Source organism: Acinonyx jubatus, chromosome X (assembly GCF_027475565.1).
Source record: "Acinonyx jubatus isolate Ajub_Pintada_27869175 chromosome X, VMU_Ajub_asm_v1.0, whole genome shotgun sequence".
NCBI classification, from domain to species: domain Eukaryota; kingdom Metazoa; phylum Chordata; class Mammalia; order Carnivora; family Felidae; genus Acinonyx; species Acinonyx jubatus.
This window is the reverse complement of record NC_069389.1, coordinates 56,179,615-56,195,403: the sequence shown is the minus strand read 5'-3', so window position 1 is coordinate 56,195,403 and position 15,789 is coordinate 56,179,615. Positions and strand designations below refer to the sequence as shown.

Genomic DNA, 15,789 nt, shown 5'->3' with positions numbered 1-15,789 from the left:
AATCCAGTAATGCAGTGCCGGACTTCTGACCTACATAGTGTACAATAATAAATTTGTGTTGTAAGCCAGTAAGTTTGTAATGTGTTATAGCAGAAACAGAAAACTAATAGAGGTATCTTTTCCTGTGTAATTAACATGTAATCTGGGGGCACCTGGGTGGCTCAGTCAGTTAAGTGTCTGACCTCAGCTCAGGTCATGATCTCACAGTTAGTGGGTTTGGGCCCTGCATCACTCCCTGTGCTGACAGCTCAGAGCCTGGAGGCTGCTTCAGAGTCTGTGTCTCCTTCTCTCTCTGCCCCTACCCTGCTCATGCTCTGTGTGTGTGTGTGTGTGTCTCTCTCAAAAATAAACATTTAGAAAAAACTTAAAAAATATGTAATCTGTGGGGTAGTACTTTGGGATCATGTGAATATCCTGTTTCCCAACATTCAAGGATCATTTATTAAGGATCCTTGTCTGAATCAGTTATTACTTTGGTCAGTGTAAAATAATGATTTTCTTTCTTTTTAAAAACATTTTTTTATTTATTTTTGAGAGAGAGAGACAGAACGTGAGCAGGGGAGGGGCAGAGAGAGAGGGAGACACAGAATCCAAAGCAGGCTCCAGGCTCTGAGCTGTCAGCACAGGGCCCGACATGGGGCTTGAACTCATGAACCACAAGATCATGATCTGAGTTGAAGTTGGACACTTGACCAACTGAGCCACCCAGGCACCCCAAAATGATGATTTTCTAATTCTAACATTTTTTGTAGATTTATTAGCTGGCATTCTTCTATAAAGAAGAGCTCCCCACCCTGGCCTTTTTAAAGTGTTGCTATGAACCTATGACATCTTTTAAAATTCATTGTATTAGTACTATTAACAGTCTTACAAAATTGAGATGGGCAATTTTGAACATAAAATTTCAAAAATTGAATATATTCTCTGACTCAGCAAGTCCACTGCTAGGTCTATATCCAACAGGAATGTGCACTTATGTCCAGCAAATAATATGCGCTAGAATATTCATAGCAGCACTATGTATAGGAGCTAAAAACTGTAAACTAATGAAAAGTTAATCAACAAAGTAGAAGGAATAAATTGTGATATATTCCCACAAAGGAATACTATACACCTGAGAATTAATGACCGGCAATGATGCACAGCAATATGGATGAATCTCAGAAAGTTAATGTTGAGTGAACTTCCTCAGTCTGGTAAAGGGTGTCTACAAAAAACACACAGCTAACAACATACTTAATAGTCAAAAACTGAGTACTATCCTCCTAGGATCAGGAACAAGATAAGGATGAGTACTCTCACTATTTCTGTACAACATTGTACTGGAAGTTTGAGCTAGAACAATTAGGCAAGGAAAAGAAATAAAAGGCATCCGTATTGGAAGAGAAGAAGTAAAATTATCTGTATCTGCAGATGACATGAGCTTGTATATAGAAAGTCCTGAGGGGCGCCTGGCTGACTCAGTCAGTGGAGCATGCAATTCTGGATCTCCAGGTCATGAGTTTGAGCCCCATATTGGGAGTAGTGATTACTTAAAATAAAATAAAATTGGGGATAGAGATTACTTAAGATAAAATCAATAAAATGGTTAAAGTGGCAAAGGTTATGTGTAATTTACCCCAATTAAAGAAAAGGCTTAAGGAATCCAGTAAAACATTATTGGAAAGTAGTAAGTGAGTTCAGCCAGGTTGCAGGATACAAAATCAATATACAAATATCAATTATATTTCCTTCTTCATTTTTTCTTTAAAAATTTTTAATGTTTATTTTAGAGAGAGAGAGAGAGAGCAGGGGACGGCCAGAGAGAGACACACACACAGAATCTGAACCAGGCTCCAGGCTCTGAGCTGTCAGCACAAAGCCTGATGTGGGGCCTGAACCCATGAACTGGGAGATCATGACCTGAGTTGAAGTCGGACGCTTAACTGACTGAGCCACCCAGGCACCCCTTTTTTCTCTTTTTAGAGAAAGAGTGTGTGTGTGTGTGTGTGTGTGTGTGTGTGTGAGATGGGGGAGAGGGTCAGAGGGAGGGAGAGAGAATCTCAAGCAGTCTCCATGCCGTATGGAGCCTGACTTGGGGGTCAATGTGGTTCTTGATCCCACGACCCTGAGATCATGACCTGAGCTGAAATCAAGAGTCAGATGCTTAACCAACTGAGCCACCCAGGTGCCCAGTCTTTCTTTCTTTTCTTTTCTTTTTAATTTTCTTCTTATTTTATTTATTAAAAAAATTTTTTAATGTTTATTTATTATTGAGAGACAAAGAGAGACAGAGCATGAGCATGGGAGGGGCCAAGAGACAGGGAGACACAGAATCTGAAGCAGGCTCCAGGCTCTGAGCTGTCAGCACAGAGCCTGACAGGGGGCTCGAACTCACAGACTGCGAGATCATGACCTGAGCCGAAGTCAGATGTTTAACTGACTGAGACACCCAGATGCCCCATCTTTTCTTTTCTTTTTTAAAGTAATCTGTATGTTCAACGTGGGGCTCAAATTCACTACCCTGAGATCAAGAGTTGCATGTTCTACCAACTGAGCCAGGCAGGCTCCCCTCAATTGTATTTCTATAAGGACAATGAACAAACTAAAAATGAAGTTAAGAAAATATTTATATTTGCAATAACATCAAAGGGAATAACATACCTAAGGAATAAATTTATCAAAAGTAGTACAAAACTTACACTCTAAAAACTACAAAATATCATAGACAGAAATTAAAGAAGACATTAAATAATGGAAAGACATCTCATGTTCATGGATCAGAAGCTTTGACATTGTTAAGATGGCAGTACTCCTCAAATTGATCTATGGATTCAAGGCAATACCCATCAAAATTCCAGCTGTCTTTGCAGAAGCTAACAAGCTGATCCTAAATTTCATATGGAAATTCAAGGGACCTAGAATAGCCAAAAGAATCTTGAAAAAGAAGAACAAAGTTAGAGAACTCACATTTCCCAATTTCAGAACTTACCACAAAGCTAACAGTAACCAAGACAGTGTGGTACTGGCATAAGAACAGGCATATATGTCATTGGAACAGAATTGAATGTCCATAAGTAAATCCTCATTTGTGGATTTGTGGTCAATTGATTTTTGACAAGGGTGCCAAGACCATTTAATGGGGTAAAGATTAGTTTATCAATACGTGGTATTGGAATTCTTGATATCTACATGCCAAAGAATGAATTTGGACCCCAATCTCATACCTTGTACAAACATTAACTCAAAATGGACCAAAGACCTAAATATATGAAAAAAAAAACCCATAAAACTCTTAGACGGAAACATAGGCATAAATCTTGGTCACCATGGATTACGCAGTGTTTTTTCACGTGTGATACTTAAAGCAGAAGCAATGAAAAAATAAATAAATTGAACTTCACCAAAATTAAAAACGTTTGTGCATCAAAAGACACTATAAAGAAAGTGAAAAGACAGCCCATAGAATGGGCAAAAATGTTAGCAATGAGTGGCCGGCTGGCTCAGTTGATAGAGCATGCGATTCTTGATCTCAGTGTTGTGAGTTCAAACCCCATGTTAGGCAAACAGCTTACTTAAAATGATTCTGTTTTTAAGTAATCTCTATACCCAACATGGGCCTCAAACTCATAACTCCCTGATTAAGAGTCACATGCTCCACTGACTGAGCTAGCCTGGTGCCCTGCAAATCTTATATCTGCTAAGGATCTAGTGTCTAGACAATATAAACAATTTTTAAAACTCGACAACTAAAAGATAACCCAATTAAAAATGGACAAAAGAGGGGTGCCTGGGTGGCTCAGTTGGTTAAGTGTATAACTCTTGATTTCGCTCAGGTCACAGGTTTGTGAGTTGGAGCCCTGAGTCAGGGTCTGCACTGACAGCGTGGAGCCTGCTTGGGACTGTCTCTCTCTCCTCTGCCTCTCCCTCTCTCTCTCAAAAATAAATAAATAAAAACTTTAAAAAAATGCAAAAAAAAAGGGCAAAATATTTTGACAGGTTCTTCTTCAAATAAGACATCCACATGGCCAATAAGCACATGAGAAGATGCTCGATGTCATTCATCACTAGGGAAATGCACATCAAAACCACAGTAAATACCACCTCACAACCACTAGGTTGGCTATAATTACAAAGATGGTGTATAACAAGTATTGGTGAGAATGTGGAGTAATTAGAACTCTTATACACTACTGGGGGGGGATGTAAAGTGGTACAGCCTTTGTAGAAAACAATCTGTCAGCTCCTCAAAAAGTTAAACACAGATTTACCATACAATCCAGCAGTTCCACTCCTGGGTATGTACTTTAAAGAAGTTAAAACATGTCCACAGGAAAACTTGTACACTAATATTCATAGCAATGTTACTCATATAGCAAAAAACCCCAGAAACAACCCAATGTCTATCAGTTGATGAATAGATAAAATATGGTATTTCCATACAATGAAACATTAATTGCCAATAAAAAAGAATGAAGTGCTTATTAAACATGGTACAACGTGGATGAACCTTTAAAACATTATGGTAAATGAAAAAATCTGGTTCACAAAAGATCTCATACTGTATGATTGCATTTAATGTGACATGTCCAGAAGAGCCACATTATAGAGACTGAAAGTAGAATTGTGGTTGCCTAGGAATGGATGGGGTGAGGGGTTGGTAGGAAATGGGGAAAAACTGGGAATAGGAAAAGGTTTTTTTTTTTTTCTGGGATGATGAAAATGTTCTAGAATTTATTGTAGGGGCACCTGGGTGGCACAGTCAGTTGAGCATCTGACTTCAGTTCAGGTCATGATCTTGCTGTTTGTGAGTTTGAGCCCCACATCAGGCTTGCTGCTGTCAGCCTGTCACCGCAGAGCGCGCTTCAGATCCTCTGTCCCACTCTCTCTACCCCTCCCCCATTTGTGCTCTCCCAAAAAGTAAATATTTAAAAAAGAAAAAAAGAAAAATGTTTTTAAAATTAAATTAAATTGATTGTAATGATAGATACACAGCCCTGATGATACTAAAAACTACTTAATTGTGTACTTTACAAGGGGTGAATTTTATGGTATGTTAATTTTATCTTAACAAAAGAGTACATACTGTATGATTCCATTTATATAAGGTACAAAAAACAGGTTTATAAAAGTCTATGCTGTTAGAAGTCAGGACAGAGGTTGCTTTTGTTGGGGATGGGAGTAGTAACTGGAAGGAAGCATGAAAGGAATTTCTGGGGCACTGATAATGTTTTGTTTCTTCAATTTTTTTGATGTTTATTTACTTTTGAGAGACAGAGCATGAACAGGGGAGGGGCAGAGAGAGAGGGACACGCAGAATCCCAAGCAGGCTCCATACTCTGAGCTGTCAGCACAGAGCCTGAATTGGTGCTCGAACCTACAAACCATGAGATCATGACCTGAGCCAATGTCAGACGCTTAACTGACTGAGCCACCCAGGCGTCCTGATAATGTTCTGTTTCTTGATGTGGATGCTGTTACATGTGTGTGTTCATTTTTTTGTGTGTATGTTTGTTTTGTGAACATTTACTGAACTGTTTATTAATTACAAACAGAATGAATTTCTTTCTAATTTTATTTTGGTAGCAAATAACTTGTTAAAGTGATAGCTATGCTGATGGAATTGTGGTAAAGCTGGTTTACTCTAACATGACTGATAGCTCTCTAAATTGAAAAAACATTCCCTTGGTGAAGCACTGTAACAAGTATCAAATTTTATAAATATCTTCATTATGTTTGACTCAATATTCCCACTCCTGTGAATGAAGCCTAAGAAAGGAATTCAAGTAAATAGAGACATTGTGTTAATGAAGGTATTTCTTAGAATAAAGGAAAACTAGAAACAACCTGAATAAATGTTTAAATGGTTAAATAAGTAATGTTGCATCAATGCTGTGGAATATGATGCAACTACTAATAATGATAATTTTGAACAGAAGTAGTAATTAGAAAAAATATTTGATCATGAAAAAAAGGCAATGCAAAATTGTATGATAACTGAATATAGACAAAGACCATAACAACAACAATGAGAGATAATTACAGAATATACAGAAATATAAACAGTTGGTCTGTTAGGAATTATTAGTGAATTTTTGCAGTTTTCATTAGTGTTAAATTCTTTTATAATAAAAACAAACAAAAACTTTAGTGTTTGGGGGCATCTGGCTCAGTCAGTAGAGCATGTGACTCTTGATATTAAGCCCCATGTTGGGTGTAGAGCTTACTTTAAAGAAAAAGATTAGTGTTCACACCTGGCCATTGTACTACAAGAAAGAGATATTGAAGTTGGAGGAAGTCCATAATAATTGAGGGCACCATGGAATTTCTGGAAATATAAAAGCTGTGGAAGGAAATATAGTTGAATTCTACAAATTCATGAAAGGGATGGATAGGTCAATGGTGATAGTTGTTCACAAAATCTGGGAATGCTAGGATTGGAGGGCACCTCCTGATGCTTCTATTTCATTGACCAAAATTTTTTTTTAACTTCTGAAGTTTATTTATTTTTGAGAGAGAGAGAGAGAGAGAGAGAGAGAGAGAGCAAGCAGGGGAGGGGCAGAGAGAGAGAGAGAATCCCAAGCAAGCACCACACTGTCAGCACAGAGCCTGATGCAGGGGCCAAACTCATGAACCCTAAGATCATGACCCGAGCCAAAACCAAGAGTCGGACACTTAACCAACTGAGCCACCCACGTGACTCCATCGACCAAATTTTTATTGAATAATTGAGTACTTATTAAGTCCACTGTTCGACTTCACTTGTGTGAGTTTATGACCAAAGGTAAGTATTACCGTTTACATATTGGATAATAAATTTATGACACCCATTACTCCAAGAGGGAGTGGTCCATTACCCAATCTTATCTTTCACTTCTGACTAACAAACACTACACTTGCTAAGCTTGTCTATGCTACTTCATGCCTCTGTAGGTCCAGAGCTCATCCACCTTTTGTCCTTCAAGGCTCACCTTAAGTTCCCTGCCAACCTCTTCTCAACCTCTTACAAACTAACAGGTCTTCTTTATGTATTCCAGTCTGTTTTGATATCCTCTTCCTGAATATTTACAACACCAGTTTGTCAATCTCATAGTCGAATCAATCAGCTAATCTAAGCAGCCAGATGATTATACACTAATATATATTACACACCAATATATTATTCTAAATATGTATAAGTTTCCATTGAATACTGCCCATGTGCCAGGCATGAAGTATTGACTTCATAATTTCACCTAAGCATCACAACAACCCTATGAAATATGTATATTATATCCAGAAACTGAGGCTCAGAGATGTTAGGATAATTTTGCTCAAGGTCACAGTGGATGAACAAGGACTTTAACCTAGATCTAACTCCAAAGACTCCACTCCTAACCAGTATGTAAAACTGTTTTAATCGTATTGTGTGTATTTTATTTCCCTAACTAGATTTTTGGTAAAGACTTTATTGGTTTTTTTTTAAGTTTGTTTGTTTGTTTGTTTGTTTATTTATTTATTTATTTATTTATTTATTTATTTATTTATCTATCTATCTAGAGCACGAGCAGGGAAGGGCAGAGAGAGAGGGAGAGAGAGAATTCCAAGCAGGCTCCCCACTGTCAGAACTCATGAACCCTGAAATCATGACCTGAGCCAAAACCAGGAGTCAGATGCTTAACCAATTGAACTGCCCAGGCGCCCTGACAAGGATTTTATTTTGTTTATTTTGTAATCTTTTCGTTGCTATACTAGCTGCTTATACACATAGTCAGTGCTCAATAAATACTTATGGAATGCCAAAATGGAGATGTAGCTAGCTGAAAATACCAATTGCTTTTAAAAGGAGTTAGATTTTAGGGGCACCTGGGTGGCTCAGTCAGTTGGGTGTCTGACTTCGGCTCAGGTCATGGTCTCACGGCTCGTGAGTTGAAGCCCCACTTCGGGCTCTGTGCTGACAGCTCAGATCCTGGAGCCTGCTTAGGATTCTGTGTCTCCCTCTCTCCCTGCTCCTCCCCTGCTCACACTTTGTGTGTGTGTGTGTCTCTCTCTCTCAAAAATAAGTAAACATTAAAACGATTTAAAAATAAATAAAAGGATTTAGATTTTAGTCAGATTCATGGGTGACATATTCATAATGGATGATGTAAAAGGGAGCAGGGTTATTTGGGTCCATTTTTAATACCTGAGATGTCTTGATGGAGGAGAACCACACCTTCACAACCCTTGTTGCTCCATTATTAGTAAGAACTGACTAAGTTGGATGGGATTATGGGTCTGACACCAAATTTGATCATTCTTTGATTCTTCAGCTCTTCTGTTTCCCAGAAACTCCTAGCTTAAAAGGGCCTGTCCCCCTCAAAAAACTGAAAATAGAACTACCCTATGACCCAGCAATGGCACTACTAGGCATTTATCTAAGGGATACAGGTGTGCTGTTTCGAAGGGACACATGCACCCCCATGTTTATAGCAGCACTATCAACAATAGCCAAAGTATGGAAAAAGCCCAAATGTCCATCCATGGATGAATGGATAAAGAAAATGTGGTGTATATATATACAATGAAGTATTACTCGGCAATCAAAAAGAATGAAATCTTGCCATCTGCAACTACGTGGATGGAACTAGAGGGTATTATGCTAAGTGAAATTAGTCAGTCAGAGAGACAAAAACCATATGACTTCACTCATATGAGGACTTTAAGAGACAAAACAGATGAACATAAGGCAAGGGAAATAAAAATAATATAAAAACAGGGAGGGGGACAAAACGGATGAGACCCATAAATATGGAGAACAAACGGAGGGTTAATGGAGGGGTTGTGAGAGGGGGGATGGGATAAATGGGTAAGGGGCACTAAGGAATCTACTCCTGAAATCATGGTTGCACTATATGCTAACTAATTTGGATGTAAATTAAAGAAAAAAAAAAAAGGCCTGTCCCAATGCTGGTGCTTCTCCCTGTTTGGTTTTGCTGGCTGTCACACCTCCTCTTCTTGTGCATTTTTTAAAAGCTTTATTTATTTATTTATTTATTTATTTATTTATTTATTTAGAGAGGCGGGGGCAGAGAGAATCCCTAGCAGGCTCTTCACTGTCAGCACAGAGCCTAATGTGGGGCTCCAACTCACAAACGGTGAGATCATGACCTGAGCGGAAATCAAGAGTCGGATGTGTAACGGACTGAACCACTCAGGCGCCGCTTGTGCATTTTTTAAAAGTTTATTTGATTTATTATTTATTTATTTATTTATTTATAGCACACATGTGCATGGGGTAGGGGCAGAGAGGGTTGGAGGGAGACAGAATCCCAAGCGGGCTCTGCCTGGTGAGCTGGCAGCCCGATGAATGATCAGCATCTGGAACTCACCAACTGTGAGATGATGACCTCAGCGGAAACCAAGAGTTGGGCAGGTAGTGAGCCACCCAAGTGCCCGCTGCCACCTTTCTCGTGCATTCAAATTAAGTATGGTACCTATAGGAGGCAGGCATTGAAGTCTAATAGGCCAGGTTTATCAGTAAGATGGTCAACAAATAATTATGGTGTGATGTCAGATGAGTCATGCCTCTGAGCCTCAGTTTACTCATCAGGAAAATGGGATTAAACACACCCTTTCCTCCAATAATTCAATATTGTTACTATTTCATATTTAATAGTTTAACATTTATAGGCAGCCAGAAATACACCACGGAGAGACTGGGGCCTGAAAATCTAAATGGGATTAATTATCTGTGGTGGTTGAAATCATCTTCCATTCTCTTGCTGACTGCAATAGAAATACCCACAGCTGAGGGTGAGAGCTGAGAGATCAGAGTCAGATGGCTGTCCATAATCTGGTATAGTCCTTGGGAAAGATTTTAGAGGTGAGGAAACCTCGTGTAGAAAAGCAAGGCAAGGAAGACTGAGGGAGTGGGAGTTGGAGACTTCCTGTGCTGTTTCCTCCTCCACTTCTCCCCCTCCCCCACTCCCGCCAATCACAGATTCTGACCATTAAGGCATAAAGGTAGAAAATCCCATGGAGTCTGCGGCCAGGCCAGTCTCACTGTCCTGCTCTGACTATAAGCGCGGAGAATGGGAAAAGGCTACCCTCCACCCACCCCCCCCCCACCCCCAACCCCTGTCTCGCTCCTTGCCATGCCGGGCTGCTGTTGCAAGTGGGAAGCAGTCTCAGGCCACACGCAGTCCTTTTTGCAAAGCCAAGGAGTGAATGAATGAGAGAGGGAGAGAGAGAAAGAGAGACAGAGAGGTGGTGTAGGGAGGATTAGGGGTGGGATTCCATGACGTTACCGGCTCCGCCTCCCGATGTATATAAGGGGGCGCTGGGCGCGCAACGACCCCAAGCAGCAGCTTTGAAGCCTGAGCACCTGAAGTCGCTAGCCCCAGCCCAACTCGGTTTAACTCAGCCTCACCCAACCCGATTTGAGACTCTCCTCTCACTGGGCTTGCAACAGCTCTCCGGTAAGCCTTGGGGGCCGACAAGTGTGTCGGAAGGGGATGGCGAGGGTCTGGGCATACCTAGGATTCTCTGGCATCCAGAGCATGCAGTTACATCAACGCGGCCGTGACCTGTTGCTGGCGAGACCCCGGCCCCAAGAACCAAGGTTCCCGTCTCCACCTCAGCCCCAGACCGTTTCTAACGGGGACATAAGAATCTGGGAGCTGAGTTAGGGGGCATAGGGTGGGACCGTCTCTAGTGCGAGCAATTTCAGGCTGCTCTGGGGCCCCTCTGGGTGCATCTCCAAATCTTTAGAGGTCGAAGCCCCGCCCCACTGTTGATTCTTGCTGGTCAGCCTAGCAAGGCGGGAGGAAGTGGGGGAACATTTGCTTACTCCCCTGGGCGACAGTAGCACGGTTTACACGGTGTGGGCAGGGTGAGTAGGGATGGAATTGAGTCGGTGCTCACTTTTGATCAGCAGTGGAGGTCGGTCCTCTCCTCCCTCCGGGCAATCTGGGAACCTTGCCTATTAAGTAGCCCTTGGGATAAGCACTGAAAAGGAACGTGGAGAGTGGATGTGAGAAGGGCGTTCTGCCCAGAGTTGCTGGCTGCTCCTGGGATGAGTTTGTTTAATTCCCAAACAGCCACAGGCCAGAAAACGGACACAGAACAGGTTCCATGGTTTCTGGGTTGGGGTCTAGGATAAACCCTAGTTTCTCCGTCAGGGAAAGAGACGGATACTGACTGAACACCCATGAGGTGCCAGGCCACTGTATCATAGGGATCTTTCACCTGCTTTTTCTGCAAATTACTCCTACAAACCTGTGAGGTATTATTTTTCCTACTTGTTAAGGGAAGAAACTGAGGTTAGAGGAAGAGACTTGAATATCTTCCCCATCCCCCCCCCATCGCTCCTGAGCTTGGTGGAGTGTGTATTGTAATGCGCTCTGAGAGCTTAGGGATAATGAGCCCTATTGAAGGGCTTTTGTCTTGTTTCTCACCAGATCCTAGAATCCTCTTCAATTCCAGCTAGAATGCTGTGGCACGCACTTCGCAGATTTGGTCAAAAGCTGGTACGCAGACGTACCCTGGAGCCTGGCATGGCAGATACTCGCCTTGCCAGATGCCTGAGCACTCTGGATTTGGTGGCCCTGGGTGTGGGCAGCACGTTGGGTGCAGGCGTGTATGTCTTGGCTGGCGAGGTGGCCAAAGATAAAGCTGGACCATCCATTGTGATCTGCTTTTTGGTGGCCGCTCTATCTTCTGTGTTGGCTGGACTGTGCTATGCGGAGTTTGGTGCCCGAGTTCCCCGTTCTGGTTCTGCGTATCTGTACAGCTATGTCACCGTGGGTGAACTCTGGGCCTTCACCACTGGCTGGAACCTCATCCTCTCCTATGTCATCGGTGAGATGGTGGGGCAGGGAGGGGCTTCGAATCAGGAAGTGGTGAAGTGATGTAGTCTTCAACATTCACAGGACTCCAATACCCTTAAATGTGTTTGTTATGGGGCTGGGAGGGTTGAAGGTGTGGTGGAGAAATTGTTCCTTCTACTTATCTCTGCCCTGGTTTCCTTAATTAACTGGTTTGGATTTTTAAAAAGTAAGATTAAGGGTGCCTGGCTGGCTCAGTCGTTGGAGCATGTGACTCTTGATCTAGGGGTTGTGAGTTCAAGCCCCACGGTGGGCGTAGAGCCTACTTAAAGTAAGAATAGATGAAAACAGTAGGGATTATTTGTGTGACTGGTTTGGGGGAGGGAGGAAACTTGACCCCTTGTTTCTCCCTCTGCTCTACCAGGTACAGCCAGTGTGGCCCGGGCCTGGAGCTCGGCTTTCGACAACCTGATTGGGAACCACATCTCTCGTACCCTGCAAGGGAGCATCTCACTGCATGTTCCCTATGTCCTCGCAGAATATCCAGACTTCTTTGCTCTGGGCCTTGTGTTGTTGCTCACCGGTGAGGGAAAAGACAGGGTTAATGGTGGGAGGCAGGGCTAGGAGGGACCAAGCCTGAGAAGGGCTTGATGGAGGTGATAATGGTGAGAAAGCAGAGACGCTGGGCAGGAAAGGTGTGCATTGAGGCGGGGAAACAAATCTTGGACTGAGGACTTCATGAGTCCTGATTGCCTCTTTCCCACAGGATTGCTGGCTCTGGGGGCCAGTGAGTCAGCCCTGGTTACCAAAGTGTTCACAGTGGTGAACCTTTTGGTTCTTGGTTTTGTCATCATCTCTGGCTTCATTAAGGGGGACTTGCACAATTGGAAACTCACAGAAGAGGACTACAAACTGACCGTGGCTCGACTCAATGACACTTATAGGTTAGGAGATTCACTCTCCGGAGATTCGGAGCTGGGAGCATGATGGGGAGCCAGGGGCGTCTGCGCTAAGGCATTCAGGATTGGGCTGGGGAGGAATGGGAGCTTAGGTCTTGAGCACCTGGCTGAGTAGTTTGGCATTAGGGAAAAGGCACAGAGTTGGCTGAACACACCTTTTACCTTTTCCACCCTTTTCTTCCACTTTAGCCTGGGCCCTCTGGGCTCTGGAGGATTTGTGCCTTTCGGCCTCGAGGGGATTCTCCATGGAGCAGCTACCTGTTTCTATGCATTTGTTGGTTTCGACTGTATTGCTACCACTGGTAACACAGTCATGCTGGTTCTGTCTGGGGCTTGGACACAGCGAATGCTCAGTTTGCATGCAGATTGGGGGTGGCAGAGGAACGAACCTGCTTAGCTGATTCAGAAACTTGTGCCCCTTCCTGCAGGCGAAGAAGCTAAGAATCCCCAACGTTCCATCCCCGTGGGCATTGTGATTTCACTGTTGGTCTGCTTTTTGGCATATTTTGGTGTCTCTTCGGCACTTACGCTTATGATGCCTTACTACCAGCTTCAACCTGAGAGCCCCTTGCCGGAGGCCTTTCTCCACACTGGATGGGCCCCTGCCCGCTATGTTGTGGCTATTGGATCCCTCTGTGCTCTTTCTACCAGGTCAGTGGTAACCGTTTGTTCTCCTCTGCGGTCAGAGTCTTAGGCTTGAGCATTCGGTACCTGAGAAGAACCCTTAAAAGGGCTGTGAGGAGAAGGGGGAGACTCCTTAATCTCACAGGCTCAGGGGATAGAGATTGCAGTCACCTCACGCCACTCTGGGCATTCCTCCCTCCAGCCTCTTGGGCTCTATGTTCCCCATGCCTCGGGTGATCTATGCGATGGCAGAGGATGGCCTCCTGTTCCGTGTCCTCGCCAGGATCCACAGCGGCACACACACCCCCATTGTGGCCACTGTGGTCTCTGGCATTGTTGCAGGTAAAACGGTTGTCTCTGTCCTTCCCCTCGTTCTTTGACCGATTCCCTCAACTTTGCTCTTCGCTTCCCTCACATCTTGCTTTCTGCCCATCAATTCCAGCATTCATGGCATTCCTCTTTGAGCTCGCTGATCTTGTGGACCTTATGTCAATTGGGACCCTGCTTGCTTACTCCCTGGTGGCTGTTTGTGTCCTCATCCTCAGGTGAGACTCCCTCTGTGAGCTAGGATTTGGGTTTTTGTTCTTGGATGAGGAGTGATGGGGATGTGTGCCTTCGTTATCCTGAGTCTCCTGGAGGAGCTTCCACCCTTCTGGCTTATGTGGGAGCTAGAGCTGCCTGCGAGAAGATGCTCAAGTGGTTAAGGGTTGTTCCTAATACTGCCTTCTTACTCTTGCCTCAGGTATCAGTCTGAGGTGAAGAATGAGGAGGATCAGGTGGAGCTGCAGGAGGAGAAGACAGCTGAAGCCGAGAAGCTGACCCTACAGGGACTATTTTGTCCACTCAACTCCAATCCCACTCCACTCTCTGGCCAAGTTGTCTATGTTTGCTCCTCATTGGTTGGTGAGCGATAGAAATTTTCTCTGGGGTGGCTTTGAGGTCAGCATGATGGGGGGAGAGAGGGTGTGGCATTTGGTGGCTGAGGTTGGCCTAGAGAGAACGGTGACCCTCCTTGGAACGGGGTGGCCTAATGTCTTAACGTGTTGGTCTCAAGAGTTGGTTTTGATGTTTCTCAACTTGACCCTTGAAGCTCTGCTGCTGACTCTTCTTTGCCTGGTGCTGACCAAGTGGCCCGTTCCACTGCTTTCTGGAGACCCAGTGTGGACTGCAGTGGTTGTGCTGCTCCTGATGCTCATTACTGGGATCACTGGGGTCATTTGGAGACAGCCACAGAGCTCCACTCCCCTTCACTTTAAGGTAAATGACCTCTTTCTTTCCACCTACCAACCCATGTCAGAAGACTCGGCTCCAGATGCCTTGTGATCTAATGGAGTTTGTAAGTGTTCTTTCATTGGACAAGAAAGGAAAGATACAGGAGATACCTAGGCCAATGACTTCTTCTCTCACCCTCCATAGTTCCTTTCCAGTTCTATTTCCCCAAACGTTGTATTCTTGGAGTCCTATACAATGTACATTCAGTGAGTGGGCATTGAAATACACAATATGAGTAGGAGTTGGACCCTCCCTTTCCTGGCCCCAGTAGGTTAAGGATCTCTTTCTAGGTCACCGCATGGTATCTACAAAGGAGATTTTGCTTTGTTCTCAGGTACCTGCTTTGCCTCTTCTCCCACTAATGAGCATCTTTGTGAATGTTTACCTTATGATGCAGATGACAGCTGGCACCTGGGCCCGATTTGGGGTCTGGATGCTGATTGGTAGGTATCCACTTGGGAAGGGTAGTCCTCTTGGGTATCCTATTCCAATGCTTTTCCCTCTTGGTCTCAAGTAGGGAGACCTATTAAGCCTTTACAGGTCACTATTTCCCTACCTCACAGCTACCTTTCCCCACTAGGGTTTGCTATCTACTTCGGCTATGGGATGCACCACAGCCTGGAAGAGGTTAAGAGTGACCAACCTCCACTCAAGTCTAGAGCCAAAACTTTAGACCTTGATCTCAGCAGTGCCTGTACACCTTCGATTTGACATCGTCATACCTGAATGCTGTCTGGTCCCCCTGCACAATAATGGAGAGTACTCTTGAGCACATGGGAAGCTAGGCCTCCCATGGGATGTTGGTGGGGGAACACTAGAGCTCTGTATTTATCGTGGAGTGAAAGATGTGTCTTTGCTGTGCCTCATTCCTTTTTTTTTTTTTATACTGGTCTACTTCTCAATTGTGTCTGTAGTTGCTTACTGGCTTTTACAAAGTTATTATTAAAGGAAACTAGAAAAAGAAACTATGTCTTGTTCTTTGCTTGCTAGAGATGATGTGGAGCCTGACTTTCCATGTGGAGAGCTTCAGATGAGTGTCCTCTGTGCACTCCAGTCACCACAAAAGTATCTTGTGCCTGTGTGTGTTTCTTGTTGGCTCAGGTTTTGAGGAGGGTGGTGTGACCACTTGTCAAGTCTAGTCACACTTGAAGGAACGATCTTGAGATAGG

At 43.6% G+C, this 15,789-nt stretch overlaps 1 protein-coding gene across 2 annotated transcripts; it reads left to right on the top strand.

Moving 5' to 3' along the window:
- Window positions 1-10,093: 10,093 nt before the first annotated feature.
- Window positions 10,094-15,579, top strand: SLC7A3 (solute carrier family 7 member 3). Of its 2 annotated transcripts, XM_015080588.3 has the most exons (12): window positions 10,094-10,418; window positions 11,400-11,799; window positions 12,190-12,348; window positions 12,532-12,709; window positions 12,914-13,026; window positions 13,153-13,375; window positions 13,551-13,690; window positions 13,791-13,893; window positions 14,091-14,251; window positions 14,439-14,605; window positions 14,955-15,063; window positions 15,201-15,579. In XM_015080588.3, exons 2-12 carry the CDS (start codon window positions 11,430-11,432, stop codon window positions 15,329-15,331), a joined length of 1,854 nt encoding a protein of 617 aa, XP_014936074.1. In that variant the 5' UTR covers window positions 10,094-10,418; window positions 11,400-11,429; the 3' UTR covers window positions 15,332-15,579. The 2 variants fall into 2 exon arrangements, with proteins under 2 accessions (XP_014936074.1, XP_014936075.1); XM_015080589.3 differs by lacking the exons at window positions 12,532-12,709; window positions 12,914-13,026 and having other exon boundaries at window positions 10,095-10,418.
- The last annotated feature ends 210 nt before the right edge of the window (window positions 15,580-15,789 follow it).